Source organism: Rhynchophorus ferrugineus, unplaced genomic scaffold (assembly GCF_030347505.1).
Source record: "Rhynchophorus ferrugineus isolate W39M unplaced genomic scaffold, kcgeb_rfMv2 rfM10, whole genome shotgun sequence".
Taxonomy (NCBI): domain Eukaryota; kingdom Metazoa; phylum Arthropoda; class Insecta; order Coleoptera; family Curculionidae; genus Rhynchophorus; species Rhynchophorus ferrugineus.
This window is the reverse complement of record NW_027472589.1, coordinates 17,784,887-17,808,829: the sequence shown is the minus strand read 5'-3', so window position 1 is coordinate 17,808,829 and position 23,943 is coordinate 17,784,887. Positions and strand designations below refer to the sequence as shown.

The window sequence follows — 23,943 nt, the reverse complement described above, 5'->3', positions numbered from 1 at the left end:
ATGTTCAAAAAAATATTGATTGTGTTGATTAAATATAATTAGCTGAGGTTTTGCAACCCTTACATATTACATCTTCAGGGACGATACTAACCGATTCTATTGATCTTCTTCGTAATTGTTTGAGATATTTTTGCGGGATAACTACAACTCGACTTTGTTGAACCGAAAGATTTGACCAATAGTAGATATTATATATACACTGAAGACTTCGTATATTTTGTTGAATTTGGCGAAGCTCTTTTGGCTTTATTACTAAAGATTTTATTTCTCATGTAAATTTTTTATAAACTTAGTATCTTAACGAGAACGATATCTTGATTATTCGGTTTCGATATCGTAGATGTTTTGATTTCGTGAATTAAGGCGAATTAGAAACTTATTGAGTTTGTCTATTCTACGATGTAATATTAATTGAAAATTCTGTATACATTTTTCTGGGTACACAAGATGTCTGTATAGTGCTTGTTGACAAACTGGTACCTCTGAGTGTGTTGCGAGAAAAAAATCTGTAACCAAAACGGAGTTTAAATAAGGAAATAAACTACAAAACCTTTTTATTGCCTTAGTATGAAACAAAAGCAAAACTATATGTTAGATTTAGCTGAAATATTTTTCAGGATATATATGTATTCAAAATCCAATAAGGTAAATAGTGTATATCCACTTTAATTTTATATAGTGTTTTCCAAATATAACTCTAGAACTACTAGATTTCACACTACTAGATTCAGACACTCTTCACAAGAGTGAAGATGTTAGACTCCAAATTATTCATTATTTAATTTATTATATTTAATTATAAATTAGTTAAATTGCGTTGGGAATAGCGTTGGGAACTATCTACTTAAAAAAGTCGAAACAATCGATAGTCAAAAAAAACAAAAATTAGCGACTGAAAATAGTAATTAGTATTTTCAGTCAGATGCACGGTTCGGCTGTTTTTTTCAATTTGTGATGTCAGACGAAGATGTACGAACTCTTTCCTGTATAAATTGTGAATGAGGAAAGGAAGGAGACAATTGCTTGGTGCAGTTAATTTTATAACTGTTTATATTTTCCAACGGTAGTATGAGCGAGACGGAGATATATAAATTCCTTCACGAACTAACTTTAAAAAAGAGAAGGAAAAAAGTAATTACTGAAAACTATTATAATAATTATATATAACATGCAATTTATAATTTAATTTCAAACGAAGTAGAATTACTTTAATATTTGAATGTTATGTGGATTCGTAAAAAGAAATGGAATTTTTCTGTGGAATGGAATAATGCCCCACAAATGTTTTGTTGTATTTTAATGTATTAATTGCTATTTTTAAATATTATATTGTAATAAATATAGACAATACAATAGAGCTTGAACAAAACCTAAAAACTTAAGATCATATAAAAATTAAACATATACCTAATCATAGGAAAAAAAAAACTAATAAATGTCATAATTAAAAATGGTCTGAATGAAATGATATTTCATTCAGATATTTTATTTATTATTGAACAGAAATATTTTTTAACAAAAATCGAAATATTTCCAATTATTGCTATAAAAACAGTCAAAATATTTTATAATTCCTATTCCCTCTTTCAATATTTTTACCCTATTACATTAACAATCTTGAAAAATATCGTATTAAGATGCTATAGCCGGCTTGGTGGCGCAGTGGTAAAGGCGATGGGACGGTCCTCCTACTGTTGCGATAGCCGCGGGTTCGAATCCTGTTGGGGCATGGTCGTAAATTTATGTTTGTGATTGTTTAAAATTTGTGAATGTTCTAGGCAAGAGTGTAAAATCCGACAAGGAAAATGATCCCAGTCACACCAGTAACCAGGCTGGGTAAGACCGGATATCTTCTGTGATGATTTCTAAAGTTGGTCACTCGCTAGTCGGTAGGCCCACGTTAAAGTTTAGGCCCAGTCTAGATAAACCCATAGTTGGTAAAAGGAGACTTTAAAATATATATTAAAAATGTTATAATAGTAATATACTATATATTGCTATTTACAAGCTACAAAAAAACTCATAAAACTACATATATTACATATAAATCTATGGACGACATAGCCAGAATGTTAAAAATCAGTCGAATGAAACAAGTAGGACCAAAAATAGTAACTAAAAGTACGACTGAAACAGTCGATAATAAATAGTAACAAAATCAGTCGGACCTAAAATAGCGACTGAGTCGATGGTAAAAAGTAGTCAATTACTAAACAGTTGATATCTAAAGAGGTAATTTCATTCGATAGTTCCCAACATTATTTTAACATTATTAACTTTAAAGATCACGTATCTATCACGTAAGATCTATGTATAAAATCCTAAATTCTGTAATTTTTTTGGTTACTCTACATTGAACATTTACAAGAAAAAAATTGAAATTCTTATAATATGGAACTTACCGTCCATTCCGTGGCCCTACGTTGGGTACGTATGAAGAACTAGCTGAAATGGCGTCGTCTGGAATTTGTCCAGACTCCATGCCGAGAGGCTTATTACAGTTTCCTTTAAAAAAAAGAGTTGTTATATTATTACTGGTTACATATTCCTATTCTAATTCTTAATTTATTAATTGTCGGACATATAAATAATTCGGTGGAGGTGCCATGTGGTCACCATGCCTGATGTATATGTAGTTGCATAAAAACATGTTAAAGTAGTGGCCTCGAGATATAAAATTGTATGAACGCTATGGCGCATGTTCGTGTTCAATCCACCCAGGCAGTATTTAGATCCCGCCATTTTGATTAATTCTATGGCGTGGCTTTTAACGTGTAGTTTTTAAAGTATAAATACATAGCGACCCAGTTGAATCCAGTGTTTTAATTGCCTAACACTGACCGATTGTCATTAAATCGGTTCTAACCTAATATACTACACTACTGAATATAGATGTATTTATTAAAGGATTTGTTTTTAAATATCATTTCCCTCCACTTGATTCCAGCGATCGTGGGAGAAGTGATAGCCAAACCCCAACGTATTGAATTCCAATACTTCATCCAATCCTTGTGTTTGATGTTTTTCTACTATATTTAAATCCGTATGACTATTAAAAATTGCTGCCATATTTTATCTATAAAATATAGTAAACTTGAGCAGAACCTTGAAGAAGAAATAGTAAGATTAGCCACAAAGGTGCATCGAGAACCTATTTAGATCAAGAAAACTACTTGTCCCAATTAAAATACTTGTGTATCATGTCCAGGTGTGTTATGTTTTTCATTTACTCAAACCGATTAATATGTAGAGAATGTTTCTGAATGTCACATGGTATGTAGGAAACAAGCAAATATATTTTTTTGATTATTTATTAATGCATTGTTACTAGTCGTTTCCGTCTAACCTACAATTTGTCATTATGATAACTTAAATCTAAGTATAAAATTAGGAGCACCCATCGGCCCTAACTCAGTGTCTGGTGAAATAATGTTTATACATGTCACTGCCGAATTTTTTAATATGTGCACCTCATTACACAAGATCAGATGGTTTGATTCTTTTGAGTCTGTGTCCTGTTCTGGTGGTATCCAAAAGTTGCAATATTTTAATATTCGTATGAGAATGGAGTCTTTCCTCATGCCCCGTTGCAATTCTCTTGATTTTTTGACTCATTGTGGCTACCTGAAGATCTCGATGTAGGTAATCAGTCCTATAATATTTGGGGGCACCCACAATGGCTCTCGGGACTTTGTTCTGAAATACTTAAATTTTATTTATGTTATTCTTTGCAGAACATCCCCATAATTGGACTATGTCTGTCCATATAGGTTTCAGTATTTGCTTATATGATAACAATTTATTTTTTACTGATAATTGTGATTTTCTTCCAATTAACCAGTACATTTTCTTATACTTCAATTCCAGTTGTTTTCTTTTCTTCTTTATATTTTCCTTCCAGCGAAGTTCTGCATCGAGATTTATTCCGAGATATTTAGCGTTGTTGCTATATGGAATGATAGTGTTATTTAATGTTATTGGTACTTGTACGGTCTGTTTATAGGTGAACTGCACATGTACAGATTTACTTTAATTAATTCTTATTTTCCAAGCTTGTATCCAATTATTTATATTGTCACTTGCCTGTTGTAATTTTCGTAAAGCTTCTTCACTATTGTCTCCGACAGCTATAATCGCAGTATCATCAGCACATGTAGCCATCGTAATAATTTCTATTTGTAGTGTATCACAAGTATAGAGTAGATAAAGTTGGTCTCAGTACACTTCCTTGTGGTACACCTGCTTTGGCTTCTTTGATTGTAGTCTAAGCTTCTTCTTCTTTGACTCTAAACATTCTGGTTGTGATGTATGATTTTAATAGTTCGGTGTTTTGTTTTGGTAGCATTTTCTGTAGTTTATGAACAAGGCCTTCGTGCCAAACCTTATCGAAAGCTTGTGCTACATCTAAGAATATAGCTGAGCATACTTTTTGACTTTCGTAGGCTCTTTCAATAACGTCTGTTATTCTGTGGACCTGGTTAATTGTTGAGTGCTTGTTAATAAACCCAAACTGGTGTGTTGGTACTAGGTTTTTTCTCTCTATGATTGGTTTTATTCTTTTCAACATAATATCCGCAAGCTAATAATAAAAGTCTTATACCGTTCCGATTTATCTTATAAACTTAACAAAAGCCAATCTCCAACCACCTAAGCCATCAACCAATTCCCCTTGATCAATGTCAATCTTATGTAAATCCTTTAAAATTAATTAATTAACAGAAGTCTGCAAAAAACATTCTAAGAGCTGTTTGGGTTTTGTGATGTAATATCTATATTTATGGGTATGTTGAATCTAAAAATTGCATCCTTATTATCCATGTTTTTCTTCCAATTTGGGTAACTATATTAAAGGAGTTGTTACGTTCAGTTACAAGATAATAAACTTGTTAAATATTATTTTATTTACAAATAATTCAGGATAATTTTTATTTCAATTTAATATATAGTCACTAGCACATATTTTTATAAATTTTTGCCTATGGAACGAATCTAAAACGTATCTTCGAAGCTTCCAACAGTAGCCTGATATCATTAAAATACTCCATTTTTTTGGTATGTTTTCTCTATATTTTTAATGTTTTAGTGAAACCTCCTGCACTCATATCCCGCGAAATTCGAGAAAGTGTCGACCGCTTGGTGGGAATGAAGAAAATTAGCTTTCAGACTCACTAGGCCACCTAAGGCTTCTTTTGACGATTTGTTTATTGTTAGGTTTTTTACAATTGCCTAAAAGTTTCTTTGTGACCTTAAAAATAATCCATCATTCGCCTTCAAGATCTGTCATGGTCGTGATGAATTTGGTTTAATATCTGGTCCGGCGAAAACATTCTGATTCACCTTTGCTTTTGAGACGTCTAGAAGCTTTGATACCATCTATTTGAAGCAGTTTCGTTCTTTAAGAAGTTATATGAAAAATTGCTTCATCTATCCCCACAATATGTGCAGCGGTGGTAAAAGTGGTTTATGTGGAGATACCAACATCTCTTGGAAGCCGTCCTTTCGAACAACTTTAAGATCCCTGGCGGCTAACTCTTTTTGGTCTAGTGTTTCGCTCGCCCTATGCTATCCCATAGACACAAAAAGCACGGTAATTCGCTAGTCCTTCATCATATTTTAATTTGAGAAAAATCTAGTACAAGTTATTGTAGATTTCTCTGACGTCTATAGAATGACCTACAGTAATATAAGCATTAAAACCGCTGTTGTGAAGCAGAACTACTTTAAGGCTTCTTTTCGATGAACCTATGAAAAGACGCTATGATGTTTTATCCCGCTAAATCTTAAATGTATCTATTAAACCTTCAATATTAGCCCAATAAACCAATTCGTTCTCTTGAGCTAAGTAGTGAGTACCCTTTACCCTTTCTCACGATGTCTAAACCATGGCCACAATTAAAAAACTAAAAATCGCTTATTGCATATTACGAAAAATCCTGTATTTTGAAAATGTATCCTGAAAAATTCTGTATTTTTTATATTATTTTAGTTGTCGTCATATAAAAATACATATCAATTAATTGAAAATACTGGAAAACAGCTTTTGTTGCTGAACTGTATAAATAATCACTTTGTTATCTTTTGTATCTGTTAATTAAGGTACTTAGTTAACAATATACATTTCGAAGTAGTTTTTTAATGATACTAAATACGAGTACCATTATACTAAATATATGCGATATTTAATTATATATCCGAACAATTTTTTATTTCAAATATATTTATAGGCATTTGTTTTTTAATTACCAACAATATATCTGATGGACCGTTTGATTTGCTTTTTTATCCACAGTTAATTTTTCCAATTTAATTCAGCCGATATGTTTATTTAAACAAAAACGATTCGATTTATTTTATCTAAGGTTAATTAAGGAAACATTACGTTGTTATTTTTGTGCTATTAATTTTCTTTTTCAATATTCCTCTTTATTTCATTCGATAGCATGAGAGGCAGAATGGAGATTATTTATATTTTAACGAGTTTTTTTCTGTACTACAGACGTTCCTTTCAAGATAATTCTATTTTTAATGGCGTGCTAGTGAAGTTTTTAATTAACGTTTTCTAAATAGGAAGTTGATTGAAAATAAAAGTATGGATATATCCAGGTCTATATTTAAATGTAATTATTGGGTTGTTTTTTTTTTCTTGATTTTATATTCAGTGAAATTGAGGAAGCGACAATGAAATTGTAAATTTCAGTATACAAAATTTAAATTTGGACCAAACAGTGAAGAATTAGTGCGAATGAGACCACATCAGTTTTACGTATAAGCTATATTATAAGAGATATGAGTGTCATATGTTAATACAGCAAAATGGGCACGAAGTTGCACAAGAAGGCTCATGTCAAGAATAATTAAATTTAGAGCAGTATATTGGTTATTTAGAAGAAATTCTGCCCTGTCGTAATAATATATAGATAAGACGACTCAATAGTTCCTTTGAGCTAGTGTAGTGTCATGTTAGTGCAAAAACAATGCACAGTGCTAGTGTACACGTTAATATTAGTATAAACAAGTTGATGTAACCTAAGAGATCTTAATGCGAAAATCTTAGTTTATATTGTATTAATGTCGGATTGAAAAATATTAGTCTTTGTAGCAGTATTGTTTGGATTGTATGTTTTGCAAACATTTATGGCGGAATCAAGTAATGATAATCATTTATATAATATTCATTTAATCAATTAATCAAACCAATTAGAATGATGTCGTGTTACCGCTGATTAGGAAGTTGCTACATCAAAACGTGAATATTAGATATTGTGGTCTCTTAGTTGAAAGGTGAATGCTTTTCTCATAGGTGATATGGTAATTGGTAATAAGGGATTTTGAGTATAAAACAGCTATGATAAAAGAAAATATGAACCTAAAAAGCGCTATTAGAAATAAGAGATGTGGAGACAGTTGTGGCGAGATTTAGTGAAGAATTTTCGAAATCCTGCGGCACCAACTTTAGCGTATTTGTTAAGAAGTTAACAGTCTCACCCATTTTTTGCTATGGATTGATGATGATGATGATATTAATATACTTTCTATTTACGTCAGGAAATCTCCTTTTTACCAACGAGAGTTTATCTGAACTGGACCTACTGTTTAACGTGGACTGACCAGTGACCAACTTAGAGACCATCCCAGAAGACATTCGGTCTTATCCAGCCTGGTTACTGGCGTGATTCGGATGGTTATTCTGCTGTGTTTTCCATTGTTGCCTATAAATACATCTACAATTACGATCACAAATATGAAGTACATCCATGACGCAGCAGGATTCGATCCCGCGACTATCGCAACAGGACCATCCCGTCGCCTTAACCTCTGCGCCATCAAACCTGCACTTATTTAATTGATTCAAAGTTTGTTTTCGCGAGTTTTATGACATTATTTGGTCGTGTGATACTTGTGGTCTTGTGAACTAATATAATCCACAATAACTGTTTGGTTCCTATTGATTATTTTGTGGCCAAATACATCTTTATCTTGTATATATCACCACAATGACAGTTCAGCGTGAAATTAATATTACGTTTCGAATCGATGAATAATTCGTGTGATTATATTAAATAAAATAGTAGTTTTATGTATCATCCTTACAAATTATGCAACATTTTGGTAAAATTGTATCGGGGGGGCACTAATTTTGGTTTTAAAAACGTTGTAGATTAATGTTTTAACCGTGAGGTAAAACTACAGATACAATATACGTGCATCTATCATGTATAAATGCCGTGAAATGTCTTTTAGGATGAAGTTTTAATTATTGCTCTGGTAAGCTTATTTATAGTTCAGACCTTATTGAATTACTTTCATTTATTCATTTTTCTTTACACGCGTCATCACGAATACGGCTTTGGTCATTTCTCAGGTTACTAAAATTACATCCATATATTTTTTGTTAGCACTAACCCTCAAAAGATGCGTGTATAAATTGAACAGCTGTCGAATCATTAGTTTGTGAACTATTGTATTTTGTGCGAAGCAACTTTTATTACTGTGAAAAAAAAAATGGATAAACAGGAATTTCGGGTGTTGATAAAATATTGCTTTTTGAAGGAAAAAACTTAGTTGAAGTAAAAACTTAGCTTGATGCCATTTTCCGGACACTGCCCCGGGAAAATCAAACATCAAGGATTGGTATGCTAAGTTTAGACGCGGTGAAATTAGTACCGAAGACGGTGAACGCAGTGGACGCCCAAAAGAGATTGTTACCGACGAAAGCATTTAAAAAATCCACAAAATGATTTTGAATGACTGTAAATTGAAATTGATTGAAATAGCAAATACTTTAGAGATATCAACTGAACTTGTACATCATATCATTCACGAAAATTTGTGTATGAGAAAGCTCTGTGCAAAGTGGGTGCCGCGCGAGCTCACTTTTGACCAAAAACAATGACGAGTTGATGATTCGGAGCAGTGTTTGAAGATGATCAAGCATAATAAACCCGAGTTTTTGGGTCGATATGTGACAATGGATGAAACATGGCTCCATCGTCTCACTCCGAAGTCCATTCGACAGTCATCCCAGTAGGCTGCACACGATGAATCCGTTCCAAAGGCGTAAAGACTAAAGTCGGCTAGCAAGTTTATGGTGTCTGTATTTTGGGATGCCCATGAAATAATTTTCATTGACTACCTTGAACCGTCAACACCGACTATTACATAAAATCATTGGACCGTCTGAAGGACGAAATCGCCAAAGGACGGCCGCATTTGAAGAAAAAAAAGTGCTGCTTCACCAAGACAATGCACCATGTCACAAGTCAGTGAAAACGATGACATAAATCCATGAATTGGGCGTCGAATTGCTTCCTCATCCACCGTATTCTCTAAATCTGACCTCCAACGACTATTTCCTGTTCTCAGACCTCAAAAGAATGCTCGCTGGGAAAAAAATTTCGTCCAATGAAGAGGTGATCGCCGAAACTGAGGCCTATTTTGAAGCAAAGGACAAATCGTACTACAAAAATGGTATCGAAAATTTGGAAGATCGCTATAATCAGTGTATCACACTTGAAGGGAATTATGTTAAATAAAAATAAACTAATTTTGCTAAAAAAAATGTGTTTTACGATGGTAGGCCGGGGACTTTTCAATTAACCTGTTATTTTTATATGACCTGGCCAGTCGTGCTAACTAATCTGGCATTGGTTATTAATGGTAATAAGAAATGGTGTCTGGTGTCTGGTGACGTGACGTAACAAGCGATATGTTTATATTATAAAGGTCTCGTTTATCTTAGAGTAGGACAGGACCAGTCCATATTGAAATTGCAAAACCCAAATTCCTCTAGACAATGTTAGTTTACAGCGACCTTAATCTGTCTCTGGTGGATTTATACACTGAACTGCCATATTTATGTCAGAAATCCACACACTAGGGATGTTTTCATTCATTCATTCATTTCAAATCATTCGCATCAATGTATTCTAAAAAATAACAACCTTATGATATCTCAATGAATATACAGTTGTTGCCAAGTCGTATAATACCCTGAATCGTAGTCGTAGTCGTACCATTTACGTAGATTAAAAAAATGTTTAAACTATGCACGTTTCGTAATTGAAATAATCGCTAGGATATCGGAGAGATCATGAGGTTGTTACTTTTTAAAATAAATTGATGTTAATGATTCAAATGAATCAGGAAACCTCCAAGCTTTGGCAAACATAGCTAGTATGTGGATTTCTGATATAAGTATCGTAGTTCAGTGTACAAATCCACCAGAGACAGATTAAAGTCACTGTGAACTAACATTGTCTAAGGAATTTGGGTAATATCTTGAATGTAAGGTTGCCAAATGTGGACTGCAGTATTTCAGTTGTTTTGACGTAGGTTATTGAGCTTTGTGGAGGGGACATTAAGAATTGGGATAAAATTTCGCGCAAATTTGTGTAAAACGCCGCAATATAGAAGATCGTCATAGAAAATCTGGCGAAGACGAAAGTTATTATGGAGAATAATAATAATGAAAAATATACAGACTTATTTGGTGATTACAACAAATCCTTGGCCGTCAAGCAAGTAATTAATCTTCTAAGTTTTTGTCATTTCCAAAGGAATATTCATTATCTAATCATCCTCCTTGTAGTGATTTTGGTCTCAGTACTCAAGGTAGAATATAGTAAAATTTATAATACTATATATACAACAACAAAGAAGTATGTTGATGAATAAATATATAGCATAAAATGTAGATGTATGAGCAAATTATATATCAGACGTCAACAGAATCACAGGTCTGATTCCGAATGCAGACCATCTATTTGGTATAAGAAAAATGGGGGAAAAAATAAAAAAACAGATATACCTGCATATATAGATTTCCAAAGGACATTTTATAGAGTAAGAAGAGGCACACTAAGGGTTATATTAGAACAATGAGATATAAGTTATAAAATTATAATAACAGTTCAAGAAATATAGAGTGTAAATACCATGCCGTCATTGCAGACAACCGAATGGCCAAGAAATCAAACACCTTCATTCAAGACCAAGCAGGATTAATGCATTGCGAATTTTTTTATAACATTAATTCGACAAAATACATGTAGAATATATAATTATGGAAAAATTAGCCAAAACGTCGATAGGAGCTTTTGCAGATGATGTAACAATATTGACTAAGAGACTAGAACACTTTACTAGAATATTTTTAACAGATTAAATATTATACTAAGGGAACAAATAAAATTATATTAGCAGTAGTAGGGTGATCAGAAGTAGCAAATATCCAAATTCAGAATGTAAAGAGAATAAGTACATATTAGTATATATTAGTATAGTATTTGGGTGTAGAAATAGAAAATAGTGGAAGGCAGTAGATGGAAATGAATAATTGTATTAGAAGTTGGTCCAAATAAAGCTAAAGGTAAGAAACAAGCAGCAGAATATAGAACCTCAGATGAGTTAGAAGTATAATAAAGATTAAGAGTATGGAAACTAAATAAAGAAGAAAATACCTCAATATCCACACTTTGAGTTAAGAATACATAGAAAGCTGATAACTCATGAAGGATACAAGACAGATAAAGAGAATATGGGGGGCCAGAACCGAGAGGAAAAAAATTGGAGCATGATGAAATGAGCATGTACCAGAAAAATACTTTAAAACAGTGTAAAATTCCAGATCAAGCAAGAAAACTGAGCAAAGACAGAAAAAAAATTAAAGAAGTTTATACATGGACATAAGAAGAATAAACAATAAACCTAACATTAAACCTATATTGATAAAAAGTGCTTTTTAATTACATATATACCATACAAATATATTTATGTTAAATTTGAGGTGATTTTTATAAACAAAAAATTGAACAGCTAATAAAAACGTCGATTACTTTTTCACTTTATAATATTTTACTAAAAGCAAATTACCATATTTTTTGTATGACTAAAAACACCCTTTTATTGTTGTGAATGAACTTTGTTAATCTAGGAGGGCTATCAACGACCATTGTTGTGTACCCATCGTAAAAAACGAGAAGCACAAAAAGCAGATAAAAGAGCAGGAGGTACTGGATACGAGCGGTTTTTTTATAGATCGGCGTTTATTTACCAAGTTTCCCGTCTGTCGAATTTGACGTAATTAGCTCTTTTTTTAATGCTAAACAGCCAACTAATTCGAAAACTTTCCGGGCCCTTTCGTTTCAATGTTATTTCCTGGCCGAGTTCCGGTCATTTTTTCATCCCTTTTTTTCTCGACCAAAATAGGCGTGTTGATTGAATATGTAAATTGATGTTACTATTTTTAGAAAGCGCTGAAATTAAACATAAATGATTTCCAGCATTAAATAATAAACACAGTCGATTTTTTATTCGGGTGTTTTTTGTATTGAACGTTGGACATTTTTGTGAATGGATTCAATTATTCCTTCTAAAAATAAATTGTTTGTCCTTTCTTATTTATTAGATAACTCGCTGATCCGACAAACGTTGTTTTGCCCTGTAAATAATTTCTAGAGAATTTCTAGTGTTGAAAAAATATAACTAACTTATTGAAAGTGTGTAAGGATGTGGTATATGATTGAAAAAGGCATGGAGCGCTGTGAACGATGAGGGAATATAATTTTTTTTTTTTATTATAATGTATTTTAAGTAGTAATTATTTATATCATTAATTCATTACATAATACTAATCTCTTAATGCAACGGCGTGAATAATATTTTTGTTAGCCCGTCTTTAGCTAATACAAACAAACTTGATGGTTTACCCACTCGAGAGCATGCAACGTATAATTTTTCGTGTGAAAGACATGATGTTCTCAAATCTAAGCCACAAACAGACATTGTTTGACCTTGGGCTTTATTAATAGTCATTGCAAATGCCAATCTAATCAGAAATTGAATACGTTTAAATTAAATTGGCACATCTGTGGTTATAATAGGTATGGTATTCGTGGTATTACTATATTTTCACCTCGAAACTTGCCATTTGAAATGGTGGTTTCGGTAACGTTTTTCGTCCATTTTCTAATGAATAATCGCGTACCGTAACACAGCTGTGGCGGGTTCAAATTACGAAGCAAAATAATTGGAGATCCAATCTTTAGTTGTAAGTTTTGCGGTGGCATTCCTGGCAAATCCAGTGTGTTCAAAAAATCTGTTGGAAAATTTAGAGCTTCAGTAGCATTGCAAACTGTATCAATAGATTTATATGATACCGAGTCCCCCGGCAATAATTGTTGTATCTTCAGGTTCCAAACGTCAACATCCACATTTTTTGCCGCTAAAATTTCTCTTTGTGCAAGCCACTCGAGATTTATGTAATTCCTGTGTACATCGGGAGATATTTGTTCAATGAGACCATCTTGCGATGCAATAATTGTGCAGAAATGAAATAATTAACTGATCGTGCGAATTAAACTCAAAATTAATAATTTTATTAGTTATTAATAATAAATTATATTCAATAATATTGGTTATTAATAAATAAATAATAAAGTTACTTGATAAAATTATTTGATATCAGAGTTACACTGAGATAGCAAGAATGTTTAACTACTACGCTTGACGCTTAAATACTAGTGTGTGAGTGAGACAAGACTTATTGTGTGAGAGAAATAAGAGACCATCTTCGTTGTCATTTCTACTCCGTGCTGTTTACTTGGTGAGAAGTGACACCGGTTGACAAAAGGAGGGAATAACTTACCAGGTGATAATAATTGATATTATCGAGCGGAATAAAGAATGATAAAATTATTAAAAGCACTATTAAAAAGCAGGAATATGGGAACGAACATTGTGACATGAGAATTGTATATATAAGATATTAATAGAAATTTATCTAATAACAAAAAGTTACGTCTTATGGAAATTAAAAAAAATCACACTTATGCACTCAGGTGTTTATGTTATATCGCCCGATTGATACGACTCTGGTGGAGACTGTGAGTTCGAAGGAACCAGAAGCTTGATATAATTTACCAATGAATGGTGTGATGAGTGAAATGTCCAAAATAGTGTAAAATTGTGCCGCGGTTATTATCAGCATCCCTTGATGTATTTAAGTGTAATTAGGGCCATAAATAGGCTAGGGGGTAAGGCCACAAAAGGTAGATTTGAAGCACCCACAGACCGCTAACCATAAATTATTCCGATAGGGAAGCATCCAAGCTTTGAAAAAGTCCCCTAGTTGATGTATTCTTGACACAAGCAGAGCAAGTCAATGTCTAAGGTCACCAAAGACGGACTGAAGTTTCTGTGAAAGCATATAATTTGTGCTATAATTTGTACAGAAGCTTATAGTCCACGTGTACGTACAGACGGTCACCAGTGTACGGCCACTGAAAGCGTTTTGTAGCATTTTAGTTACTCGATCGTTGATTATTGGAGTCAACGACATTTTAAAAAACGTTCTGTATAGGGTAAATGATGGCAAAGGTACAGACGATACTCATAAATAATTTTAATACAACTTTAGGATATCAATACGACCAATGACCATACCCTTGGTTTTTTTAGGTTATGTTGTATCACACGACTGTGTATTCGGAAAAACAAGAGGGTGTGTTTATATTAAGATTCAATGAAGAATTCAATATGATTTGAATACTAAGCAATATTATTACATCAGTACATCAGTACATCAATATATAGTCTATTCAAAATAACAATGAACTCACGTCATCAATACGTGCCTGCCGCCAACTGTGAATTCCTTTTAGATTCAGAAAATATTTTCCTTTCTCATTTTATTCTATTTAAAAAGAGATAGAGTGTTGGTTGACAAGTTCGAACATCTAACCGAATCAAACTGCCAAAGTCGTCAGGTTGTCAAACGTCCGCAAAATTCCTAAAAATATTAATTATAATAACTACAGGTTATAAATCGGCAAACGTTATCTGAACGTTTTCCTTGTTCTGATAAATTTTAAATCGCAGCCTATTGTTACTCTGGTTCAAAATGCCGAAGCTAAGACAGCACAGATTGCATTTATAATGAATTACTTCGAACAAGAATGAAATAATAGAGTTAGAAATTGTCAGTAAAATTATTTAAAAAGGTAAGCACTTTTAAGAATTTTAGTGTTAATTTTGTATTCCTCTTTCCAGTATAAGGAACAATATAACTGCAATGAACTTTTAAAAAATCTAATGACTGACAAAATTTGATTTATTTTTATTATAACGTTTACTTTTTTCCATTAACTGTTGTTGTCTTAACACAATTTTTATTATCATCTTATCATGAGGGACCATTGGGTATATTAGTCCTCTTCTGAAATATGCATATCTCATCTAAATATACATATTGAAATAATAAGTGTTTCTTGATTTTATTATATGTTTTTAAAAACTTCCTTCTTTTAAAAGCAATGTTTGAATGTTGTTGTATTTGACCTCTTCGTAGATTATCTTTACACCCTCTAAATATGACCTATCAGTTTATAAAAGGATGGGTACTCTTCGGAGGATTAACAGTTTCATCTGAAATAATTATATTATATTTAGTTTAGGTTTAAAAAACTACTCACGGTTTTCATACGTCATATACTTGATCTCCAGTAGAATTAACCTTAACCCGAACTTGATTCGTCGCCCCCTTAGTATAAGGACAGTCCCGTTGCCGTGAACCTAAGATTATATTTTTAATTCTTTGGGATATTTCACTTGACTCTGTCCATACTAATATTCAGTGCTGCTGCAACACGCCAAAAATATTTTCAATAAAAATCCGTAGAAACTTAATAATTATCACTAAAAATGCTTACATCTATAATGTCTGGCTTCGGCATTTTGAATCAGAATAATAATAAGCAGCGATCTAAAATTTATAAAAACAAGCAAAGTGTTTGGATAACGTTTGCCGGATTATAACCACAGAATAATTAATACTGTTGGTGTAACTCAAAAAAGGAAAATTTCGATATATTGTGGTTTATACCCTATAGTTATTATAATTAATATTTTGAAGAATTTTGCAGACGTTTGACAACCGGACGACTTTAGCTGATTCGACTAGATGTCCGAACTTTAAAAAAACACTCTATCTCTTTTTAAATATAATAAAATGAGAAGGATAATATTGTCTCACTCTAAAACGAATTTGCGCCAGGAACATATTGATGACGTGAGTTCATTGCTATTTTGAATATACTATAGCTGATCAAAATACAAAATAAGTACAAGCACCTAATATTTCTATTTTTTTTTTGATATTGCAACAAAATATTAAGACGTGAGAAATTAGCGGTTGACAGGGATGCGAAAAAAGTTTTGATATTTTAGGTTTATATATGGATTTTTTTTAGATTTTGTTTTAAAAATTTTGAAAACATTTCTGGAAGCCTTTAATATTGAGATTTTCTAATTACTTAAAATTAAGTCTATTAATGTTTATTAAAAATGTCTACTCTTATTGTTGGGTATTTGTGGTATTAGGTAAATGTTTAAAAAAATATCGACATATTTTAAGAATCGAAGCCGTCATCTCATTATTTTTTAGAATGTTTTTTCGTGTTATATTTTAGAGTCTCCTTTTTACTAACTAAGGTTTATCTGGACCGAAGCTGATGCTTAATGTGGGTTTTGAACTACGGTCTTTGGTATTAGGCCTACCTACCGGAGAGTAAGCAACTTGTAGATCATCCCAGAAGACATCCGATCTTACGCACCCTGGTTACTAGCGCGACTGGGAATATTTTCTATGTCGAATTTTCAACTCATACCTAAGGATGGTCATAAATGTTAAACAATTACAAACATAAATATACAAACATACCCCCACAGGATTCGAACACGCCACTAACAAGTCAATTGAAAAGTCTCCGGCCTACCATTTTTTTGGCAAAATTATTTTTTTAATTCAACATAATTCCCTTTAAAGGCGATACAATGCATTTAGCGATCCTCTAACTCTAACTCGATACCATTTTTGTAGTACGATTTGTCCTTTGCTTCAAAATAGGCCTCAGTTTCGCCAATCACCTCTTCATTCGACGAAAACCTCTTCCCAGTCAGCATTTTTTTGAGATCTGAGATTAGAAAATAGTCGCTGGAGCCATATCTAGAGAATACGGTGGATGAGGAAGCAATTTGTCATCTTTCTCACTGATTTGTGACACGATACATTGTCTTGATGAAGCAGCACTTTCTTTTTCTTCAAATGCGGCTGATTTTTCGACGATTTTGTCCTTCAATCGATCCAATAATACTATGTAATAGTCGCTGTTGATGATCCTTCCTTTTTCAAGGTAATAAATTTCAAGGTCCAGAAACTTTCCAGCCGACTGTTACATTTTTCCACGCTTTGGAGCGGGTTGATCGTGTGCAGTCCACTCGGATGACTGTTGATTGGACTTGGAGTGAAATGATGGAGCCATGTTTCATCCATTGTCACATATCAACGCAAAAAACTCGGGTTTATTACACTTGAGCATCTTCAAACACTGCTCCGAATCATCAATTCGTGGTCAAAAGTGAGCTCGCGCGATACTCACTTTACACAGAGCTTTCTCATACCCAAATATTCGTGAATGATATGATGTACACGTTCAACTGATATCTTTAGAGTGTCTGGTATTACATTCAATTTCAATTTACGGTCATTGAAAATCATTTTTTGGATTTTTTTAATGTATTCGTCGGTAACAATCTCTTTTGTGTGTCGACTGCGTTCACCGTCTGCGCCGCTCATTTCACTACGTCTAAACTTAGCATATCAATGCTTGATGGTTGGTTTTGATGGGGCACTGTTCGGAAACTCGGCATCAAGCCAAGGTTTTGCTTCAACTGTATTCTTCCTCTTCAAAAAGCCATATTTTATCAAAACGCGAAATTCCTTTTCATCCATTTTTTTACAATAAGAAAAGTTGCTTCACTCAAAATGCTATTATTTTTCGGAAAGAAAAGCCAGCATACCAAATTCGACAAAGCTAATGATGATAAAACAGTAGTCCTCAAAATAATAGAAAAAAATACCACCCATAGTAATAATCAAAATCCAATTTGTCGGCATCACAACGGATCTTGAACAGGAACTAGCAGTCGTCCGTCCGCGCGGTGAGCGGACAGCCGGAAACGCGGAAACCAATACCGCTTAATCGCTAAGCCCCACGACCCCTGGGGCTAATTAAAATCGGCCCAAGATAAACCCAGAAGCGTCGCCGTTGCGAGCTAAATTAGCGGCACCGGCCTGAGCCTCAGACGTTTCTGACAGCTCGGCGAGCGGACGGTCCGCCCCACTCCAACGACCGAGTCCTAATTGAATTTGTGCGGCCCTAATTAATTTCGCGCGATAATTGGCCGGCTGTTGACTGTCAGGAGTGGTCTGGAGTTGCTGGTGAAGACTACGACGTCGGTCGCACGGAGGTGCCGCCTCCGGAACGAGATAATCACGGGACCGTTTCGAGAAAAATTATGGGGAGGTGGTGGTGGCGAAGGAGAGGAGGACAGAAATTATGAGGTCGCACCGAATAGTGTATGGAACGATGTTATAATCTAGGGAGAACCACTCACTACCTGTTATGTTAGGTATAAAAAGAAGTATATTCTGTTCAACAAAAATATTGTTTAAGATAAAACTCGATATCATAGGAGTCCAATTGAAAAGCCTGGATCGTAGGATAATTTGGTGGTTTTCATCACTGACCGAGAGAAATGTAATTTCTTGTTTACAACCTTCACAATCTTTGACAATGTCTTTTGAATAACTTTTCGACGGTATGTGGATATTCTTTCACGAAGAGTACTTTGTATTGCTATAAGAATAAGTACCATAGTACATGCTTACTTTAACCAGTATTACATTATTGTAAGTATGGTCAGTAATATAATAAATAAAGTCATCATAAGGAAGAAAACAACAATAAAATTAAAAACCAACCCATTTGAAGATTGTAGCAAGAATCTTCTATGTTTTAATCGGCTTAGCGATAAATGTATCGCATATTTTTATTCCCGATTGTAAAGCAAAAAAAGCTTTCAAGCTTAAAATGCTTTTATTTACGAAAACTATAATGAATAGACGGCACTATGATATATATATATATATATATATATATATATATATATATATATATAGATATATATATATATATATATATATATATATATATAGATATATATATATATATATATATATATATATATATATATATATATATATATATATATATATATATATATATATATATATATATATATATAGATATATATATATATATATATATATATATATATATATATATATATATATATATAGATATATATATATATATATATATATATATATATATATATATATATATATATCTCGCATATATATATATATATATATATAGATATATATATATATATATATATATATATATATATATATATAGATATATATATATATATATATATATATATATATATATATATATATATATATATATAGGTACAATGATATATAGTGACCACCATCGCACTGACAAAGTGGTACGAACTTTGTGATTGTAACAGCAACTGCAACACCTTGGCCATTTTCAAAAAAATAGGGACCAACGATGTTTTCAGCATGAATATCACACCATACAGTTGTTTTTAGTGGATGCGATCATGTTTCGTGAATTAATTGAGGATTCTGTCTTCCCAAAAACAGACTGTTATATTTATTGCTGTCTGGATAGAACCTCTACTTCGTTGTAGTTGTGTTTGTAGTCCTGTATTTGTGTTAATTTTTAAATTATATATACACTGTATATTCTTTTAGCCCCCTTGTTTATGTTATTAATTTTATTTATTTATTAATTTATTATTTTACATACACACTTTATGTGTTCTGATTGAAATCGATAGAAAAGTTAATTAAGAAAGTGATCACAAAATACTTCAAGGAAATATGATTCAAAAAGTTTAAAAACGACAAATATTCGCCTATATTATGTTAGGATTTTTTTCAGAATAACGAAATGAAGATATTTTCCAAGTAATGAAATGGCCAGTGAAAACTAGATGCCCAAATATCATGCTCGGTCCAGGACTATTCTATAGACTATTTATTTTTAAAAACGCGTTTTGAATAGTCACTGTTACTACATGCACTTTGGTGTTGAATGGCGATCTCGAATAATTTCAAACCAGAAGTTAGCTATGTTTATAAATGATTAACATGTTTTAACAGTAGTTTTTCAAACAATTTCGATACGGCAGGAAACAGTGAGATAGACCTGTATAAACCGACTTCTTCTACCAACTCAAAACTGACAAATAACCATTCTAAATATCTCTAACGTTCAGCAAAATTTATTTTTACCTCGCGAAATCTGTTCGCCATCGAAACCTGTCGAAACTGCATCCCATAAAAGCGAAAATCCCGTCGGTACGCGAGGTTCCCCACACTGCAAATATATCCGAAGCGAGCGGCTAATCTTTTAAGTGAAAAGCCGAAACTTAAAGTGATTACACGGTCTTATTTTAGTTCAGTGAAGGCGCGGAGTTGGGGGGAATGAGAGGATAGGTAACTGGGGCTTTGATTCCGTTGCGACGTCTGGTTTCTTGACGCCCGGTGTTTGCAAATAAAGACCAATTCGCTGATGGGAATATCTATGGTGAGACAATACATACGATTTTTAAACATACCACGTTGGAATATTTGAAATCTCTTAATTATATTATTATTTTCACATTTTCTCTACTGAAGTCCAGAAATCACATCTAGCTCTGGTTCACTTAAGCACATATCACCATAGAAAAAATGAGCTTCTGATGATATAAATGAATGACGCTGCCTTTACATGTTCTATAAATCCGTCGGCTTAGCAAAGATCTTGTCTTCCATTTTGTAAAACTTGCTAAGCTAATACAAAAATCTTTAGGCTCAAAATGTTTGTATAATATGCGCTACAAATAAGTAAATATCAACAAAATAAAATGTGCCCAAATTAAGCAACCAGAAGTATTCAACCGACATCAAAAAAGGAGGAGGTTCTATGTTGGGCTGTATATATATCTTTAGTGTATGTTCGCCGATTTCTTCGTTAATTATGGGCCGATTTTCGAAATTCTTCTTTTATTCGAAAGAGCGGCGCACTTCTGGGGTGGTCCCATTGGAACCGAGTTAGGATCTGATGGGGGAAGGGAGGATATCGGCAGAAATTTCAAAGTCATGTATAATGTTTTTACGTATTTTTTATCTAAATCAAATCAGATATTGGTGTAAAGTATTATTGCTGAACTGATGTGACGAGAAATCGGAAGTAGTTCGGTGTGAAACTCAATCAGTTTGAAGAAACGTTGTGCATAACTGTTTCTATGATGTAATGGTTAGAATATTGAGTTCATACGCGGAGGACGTGGATTCCTAACAGGGCAGCAACATTTTTTGTTTTAATTTGACTGACATTTGTCAAATTATCTAGCTTATGTAGCGGACCCATATGTTACATAACATATTTTATTTTCAATCATTGTTTCTTTAATACTGTTTTTCCTCATACGGAATGTAGTTTTACTTGCGATATCCATTGTAATGAATCTTAATAAATATCTAACACTAAAAAGAGAAAACTAAAATATTTTAGCAATTGAACCGACTAAAATCGACCGAAACATTACAAAAATAATAATAAAATGTTTGAGACATATACAGAAAACTAAGTTACGAACAAAGTAAATATAATTTGTTGACCTCAAATTGATCAGTTGTTAGTATATTAGTTAATATAATATTGTAAATAGATACATATGTTTAGGTACGTATTGAGCTATATTGTATGTATATTGTAGAATATAGTATAAATCTAATAAATAGGTTAAATAACTTTTTTGTTTATTTTTACAATGATTGTTATGCCCATATCTTATTTTAAAACTTTTTTTTTGTGTTAAAACTCTAAGTTTGAATATTTAGGCGCTATTTTCATAGAACCTGGCTAACGCGCTGTAAGCTCCTACTCTTACACGATAGATTATCCAGCCAGGGTCGCGTAATTTTCAAAATCAAAATTTGTATCGCAAAGTTGCGGCAAAGCAATTTAAAAACGGGAAGTAAATCAATACGTTTTGTATTTGGAACGAAAAGTCAGTTATTTAAAGAATTTTTAAACGATATTATTTAATTTTAAGCCATATTATTAACTGGCTATATTAAATTAAATATATTATTTTTGATATTGTTGAAGCTATTAAATTTAGTAGAAAGTTGGAATAAAAAACTATTACAAATAATATTTAAATATATCGTAATATACAGTTACATTTTAGATTATAGAGACAACATATTATATGGTTCCACTTTACTGGAAGGTATATTCAATTAAAAAAGAAAATCATGACATGCCAAACTTCATTTAATATACACAGTGATTGAAATTCTCGCGAATAACATGAATCCTTTGTTCACTGTTCACAAGCTACTTCGATTTTCGTAGGCAGCTTTTTCAAATCCATAATATAAAAATTCAAATTTTGAATATTATTTATTTGTTTGCTTAACTCGCTTAAGAACTAATAGTAGTCGATATGGTTCGGTAGACATAATATATCATTGCACTAGAGGTATTTGTAAATATTATTAAGAATTTTCCGCAAATTTTGTTAGTAGTTCCTCATTCATTCCACAAGTTTCATTAATAAATGAATTTGACAACAAACTACTAAGCGAATACTGCATAATAAGTACAGTAATTAGTATATTAAGATTAGTATATTGTGCAGAATATTAACAATTATAAAAGGGCTTCGTAAGACTTTTAATTCCTCAATTATTGATGAGTTGTTAGTTCCCATATGGGGCACATGACGAAATAGAAGGCGTATAATAACGAAAGCCATAGAAAAGATGAGCTACCTGCTAGAGGGAGATTTCAGAGTGTTACATTAAATTATTTCTTTGCATTTTGATCCATGTCAAAGGCAAAAACCATATAATAACAAAACGCAAACAGCTTGGTCTTAAACTAAACCAAATGTATTGGCTGATAGGACGTAAATCTAAATTATCATAAGATAACAAGTTTTTGCTATATAAATCAATACTTAGGCCCATTTGGACCTATGGTATTGAACTGTGGGATACTACTAGCAAATCTGATATAGATATCCTCCAGAGGTTCTAGAATTAAGTGTTGCGAGTCATCGTCGATGCCCCATATTACGTGTCCAACACGCTGATTCAGCGCGATATCCCCTTAGAACCCATAACGAGTGTGATTCGAAATGTTAGTGCGAGGTATTCTGAAATACTATTAGTATCATCCCAAGTGAGATTTAATAATATCTAGAATAAGCTAGAATAGTTTTAGAATAAGTTAAAATTGACTTTAAAATAAGTCAGAATAATATCTAGAATAAGATTTAGGTTATAAGTTGTACAGTTCTACATGTCAGTATGGTTATATTATATAACGGAAATTTGTTGAACAGATTGTTGACGTTCTAACAGATTAATTAAAAAAAAAATACAGCTTAAAATAAGTAAATTTACCGACAAGAAAAAATTACTGCTATTGCTTTATTAACATCGCACACTTTGATATAAATAAGCGTAAAACGATGCTACTTTATTTAAAAATTTAGGTAAAAATTATTATTTTATCAGATAAGCCTGGTGTATTAATTATTTTTCCATACATATTTTAGGTGAGAAATATGAATAAATGGTGAAGATTATATGAATACATAAATGAAGTAATAAAATTAGGCGGAATCTGAGATACAGGAATTAAATTACCCATATAATCAGCTTAGGTGGAACACATAGAACAAATAGAAGAATTTATGAATTAATAACAGCAATTTGGTTAACATTTTAAACCCTCGACAAATTTGACGATTATTGCAATAAAATATGTAACTATATGTACATTCTTTCTTTAAACCTATTATCAATCGCTTTAATTATTTATGGTTATGTCTTTAATGATTATAAAATTATTATTTAAAACTATTGAGTCATTGAAGTCATTAGCTTATCATCAATAAAGCCAATTTCATGTTATTACTAGTACTGGGACGAGTGTTTTA

The 23,943-nt window shown here is 32.4% G+C and overlaps 1 protein-coding gene across 1 annotated transcript in view; it reads right to left on the bottom strand.

Moving 5' to 3' along the window:
• LOC143203794 (discoidin domain-containing receptor 2) overlaps positions 1-23,943 on the bottom strand; it is a 555,483-nt gene that overhangs the window by 260,348 nt on the left and 271,192 nt on the right. The window contains exon 3 of the mRNA XM_076416074.1: positions 2,403-2,505. Coding sequence (XP_076272189.1) covers positions 2,403-2,505 — 103 coding nt within the window. The remainder of the gene's footprint in view (positions 1-2,402; positions 2,506-23,943) is intronic.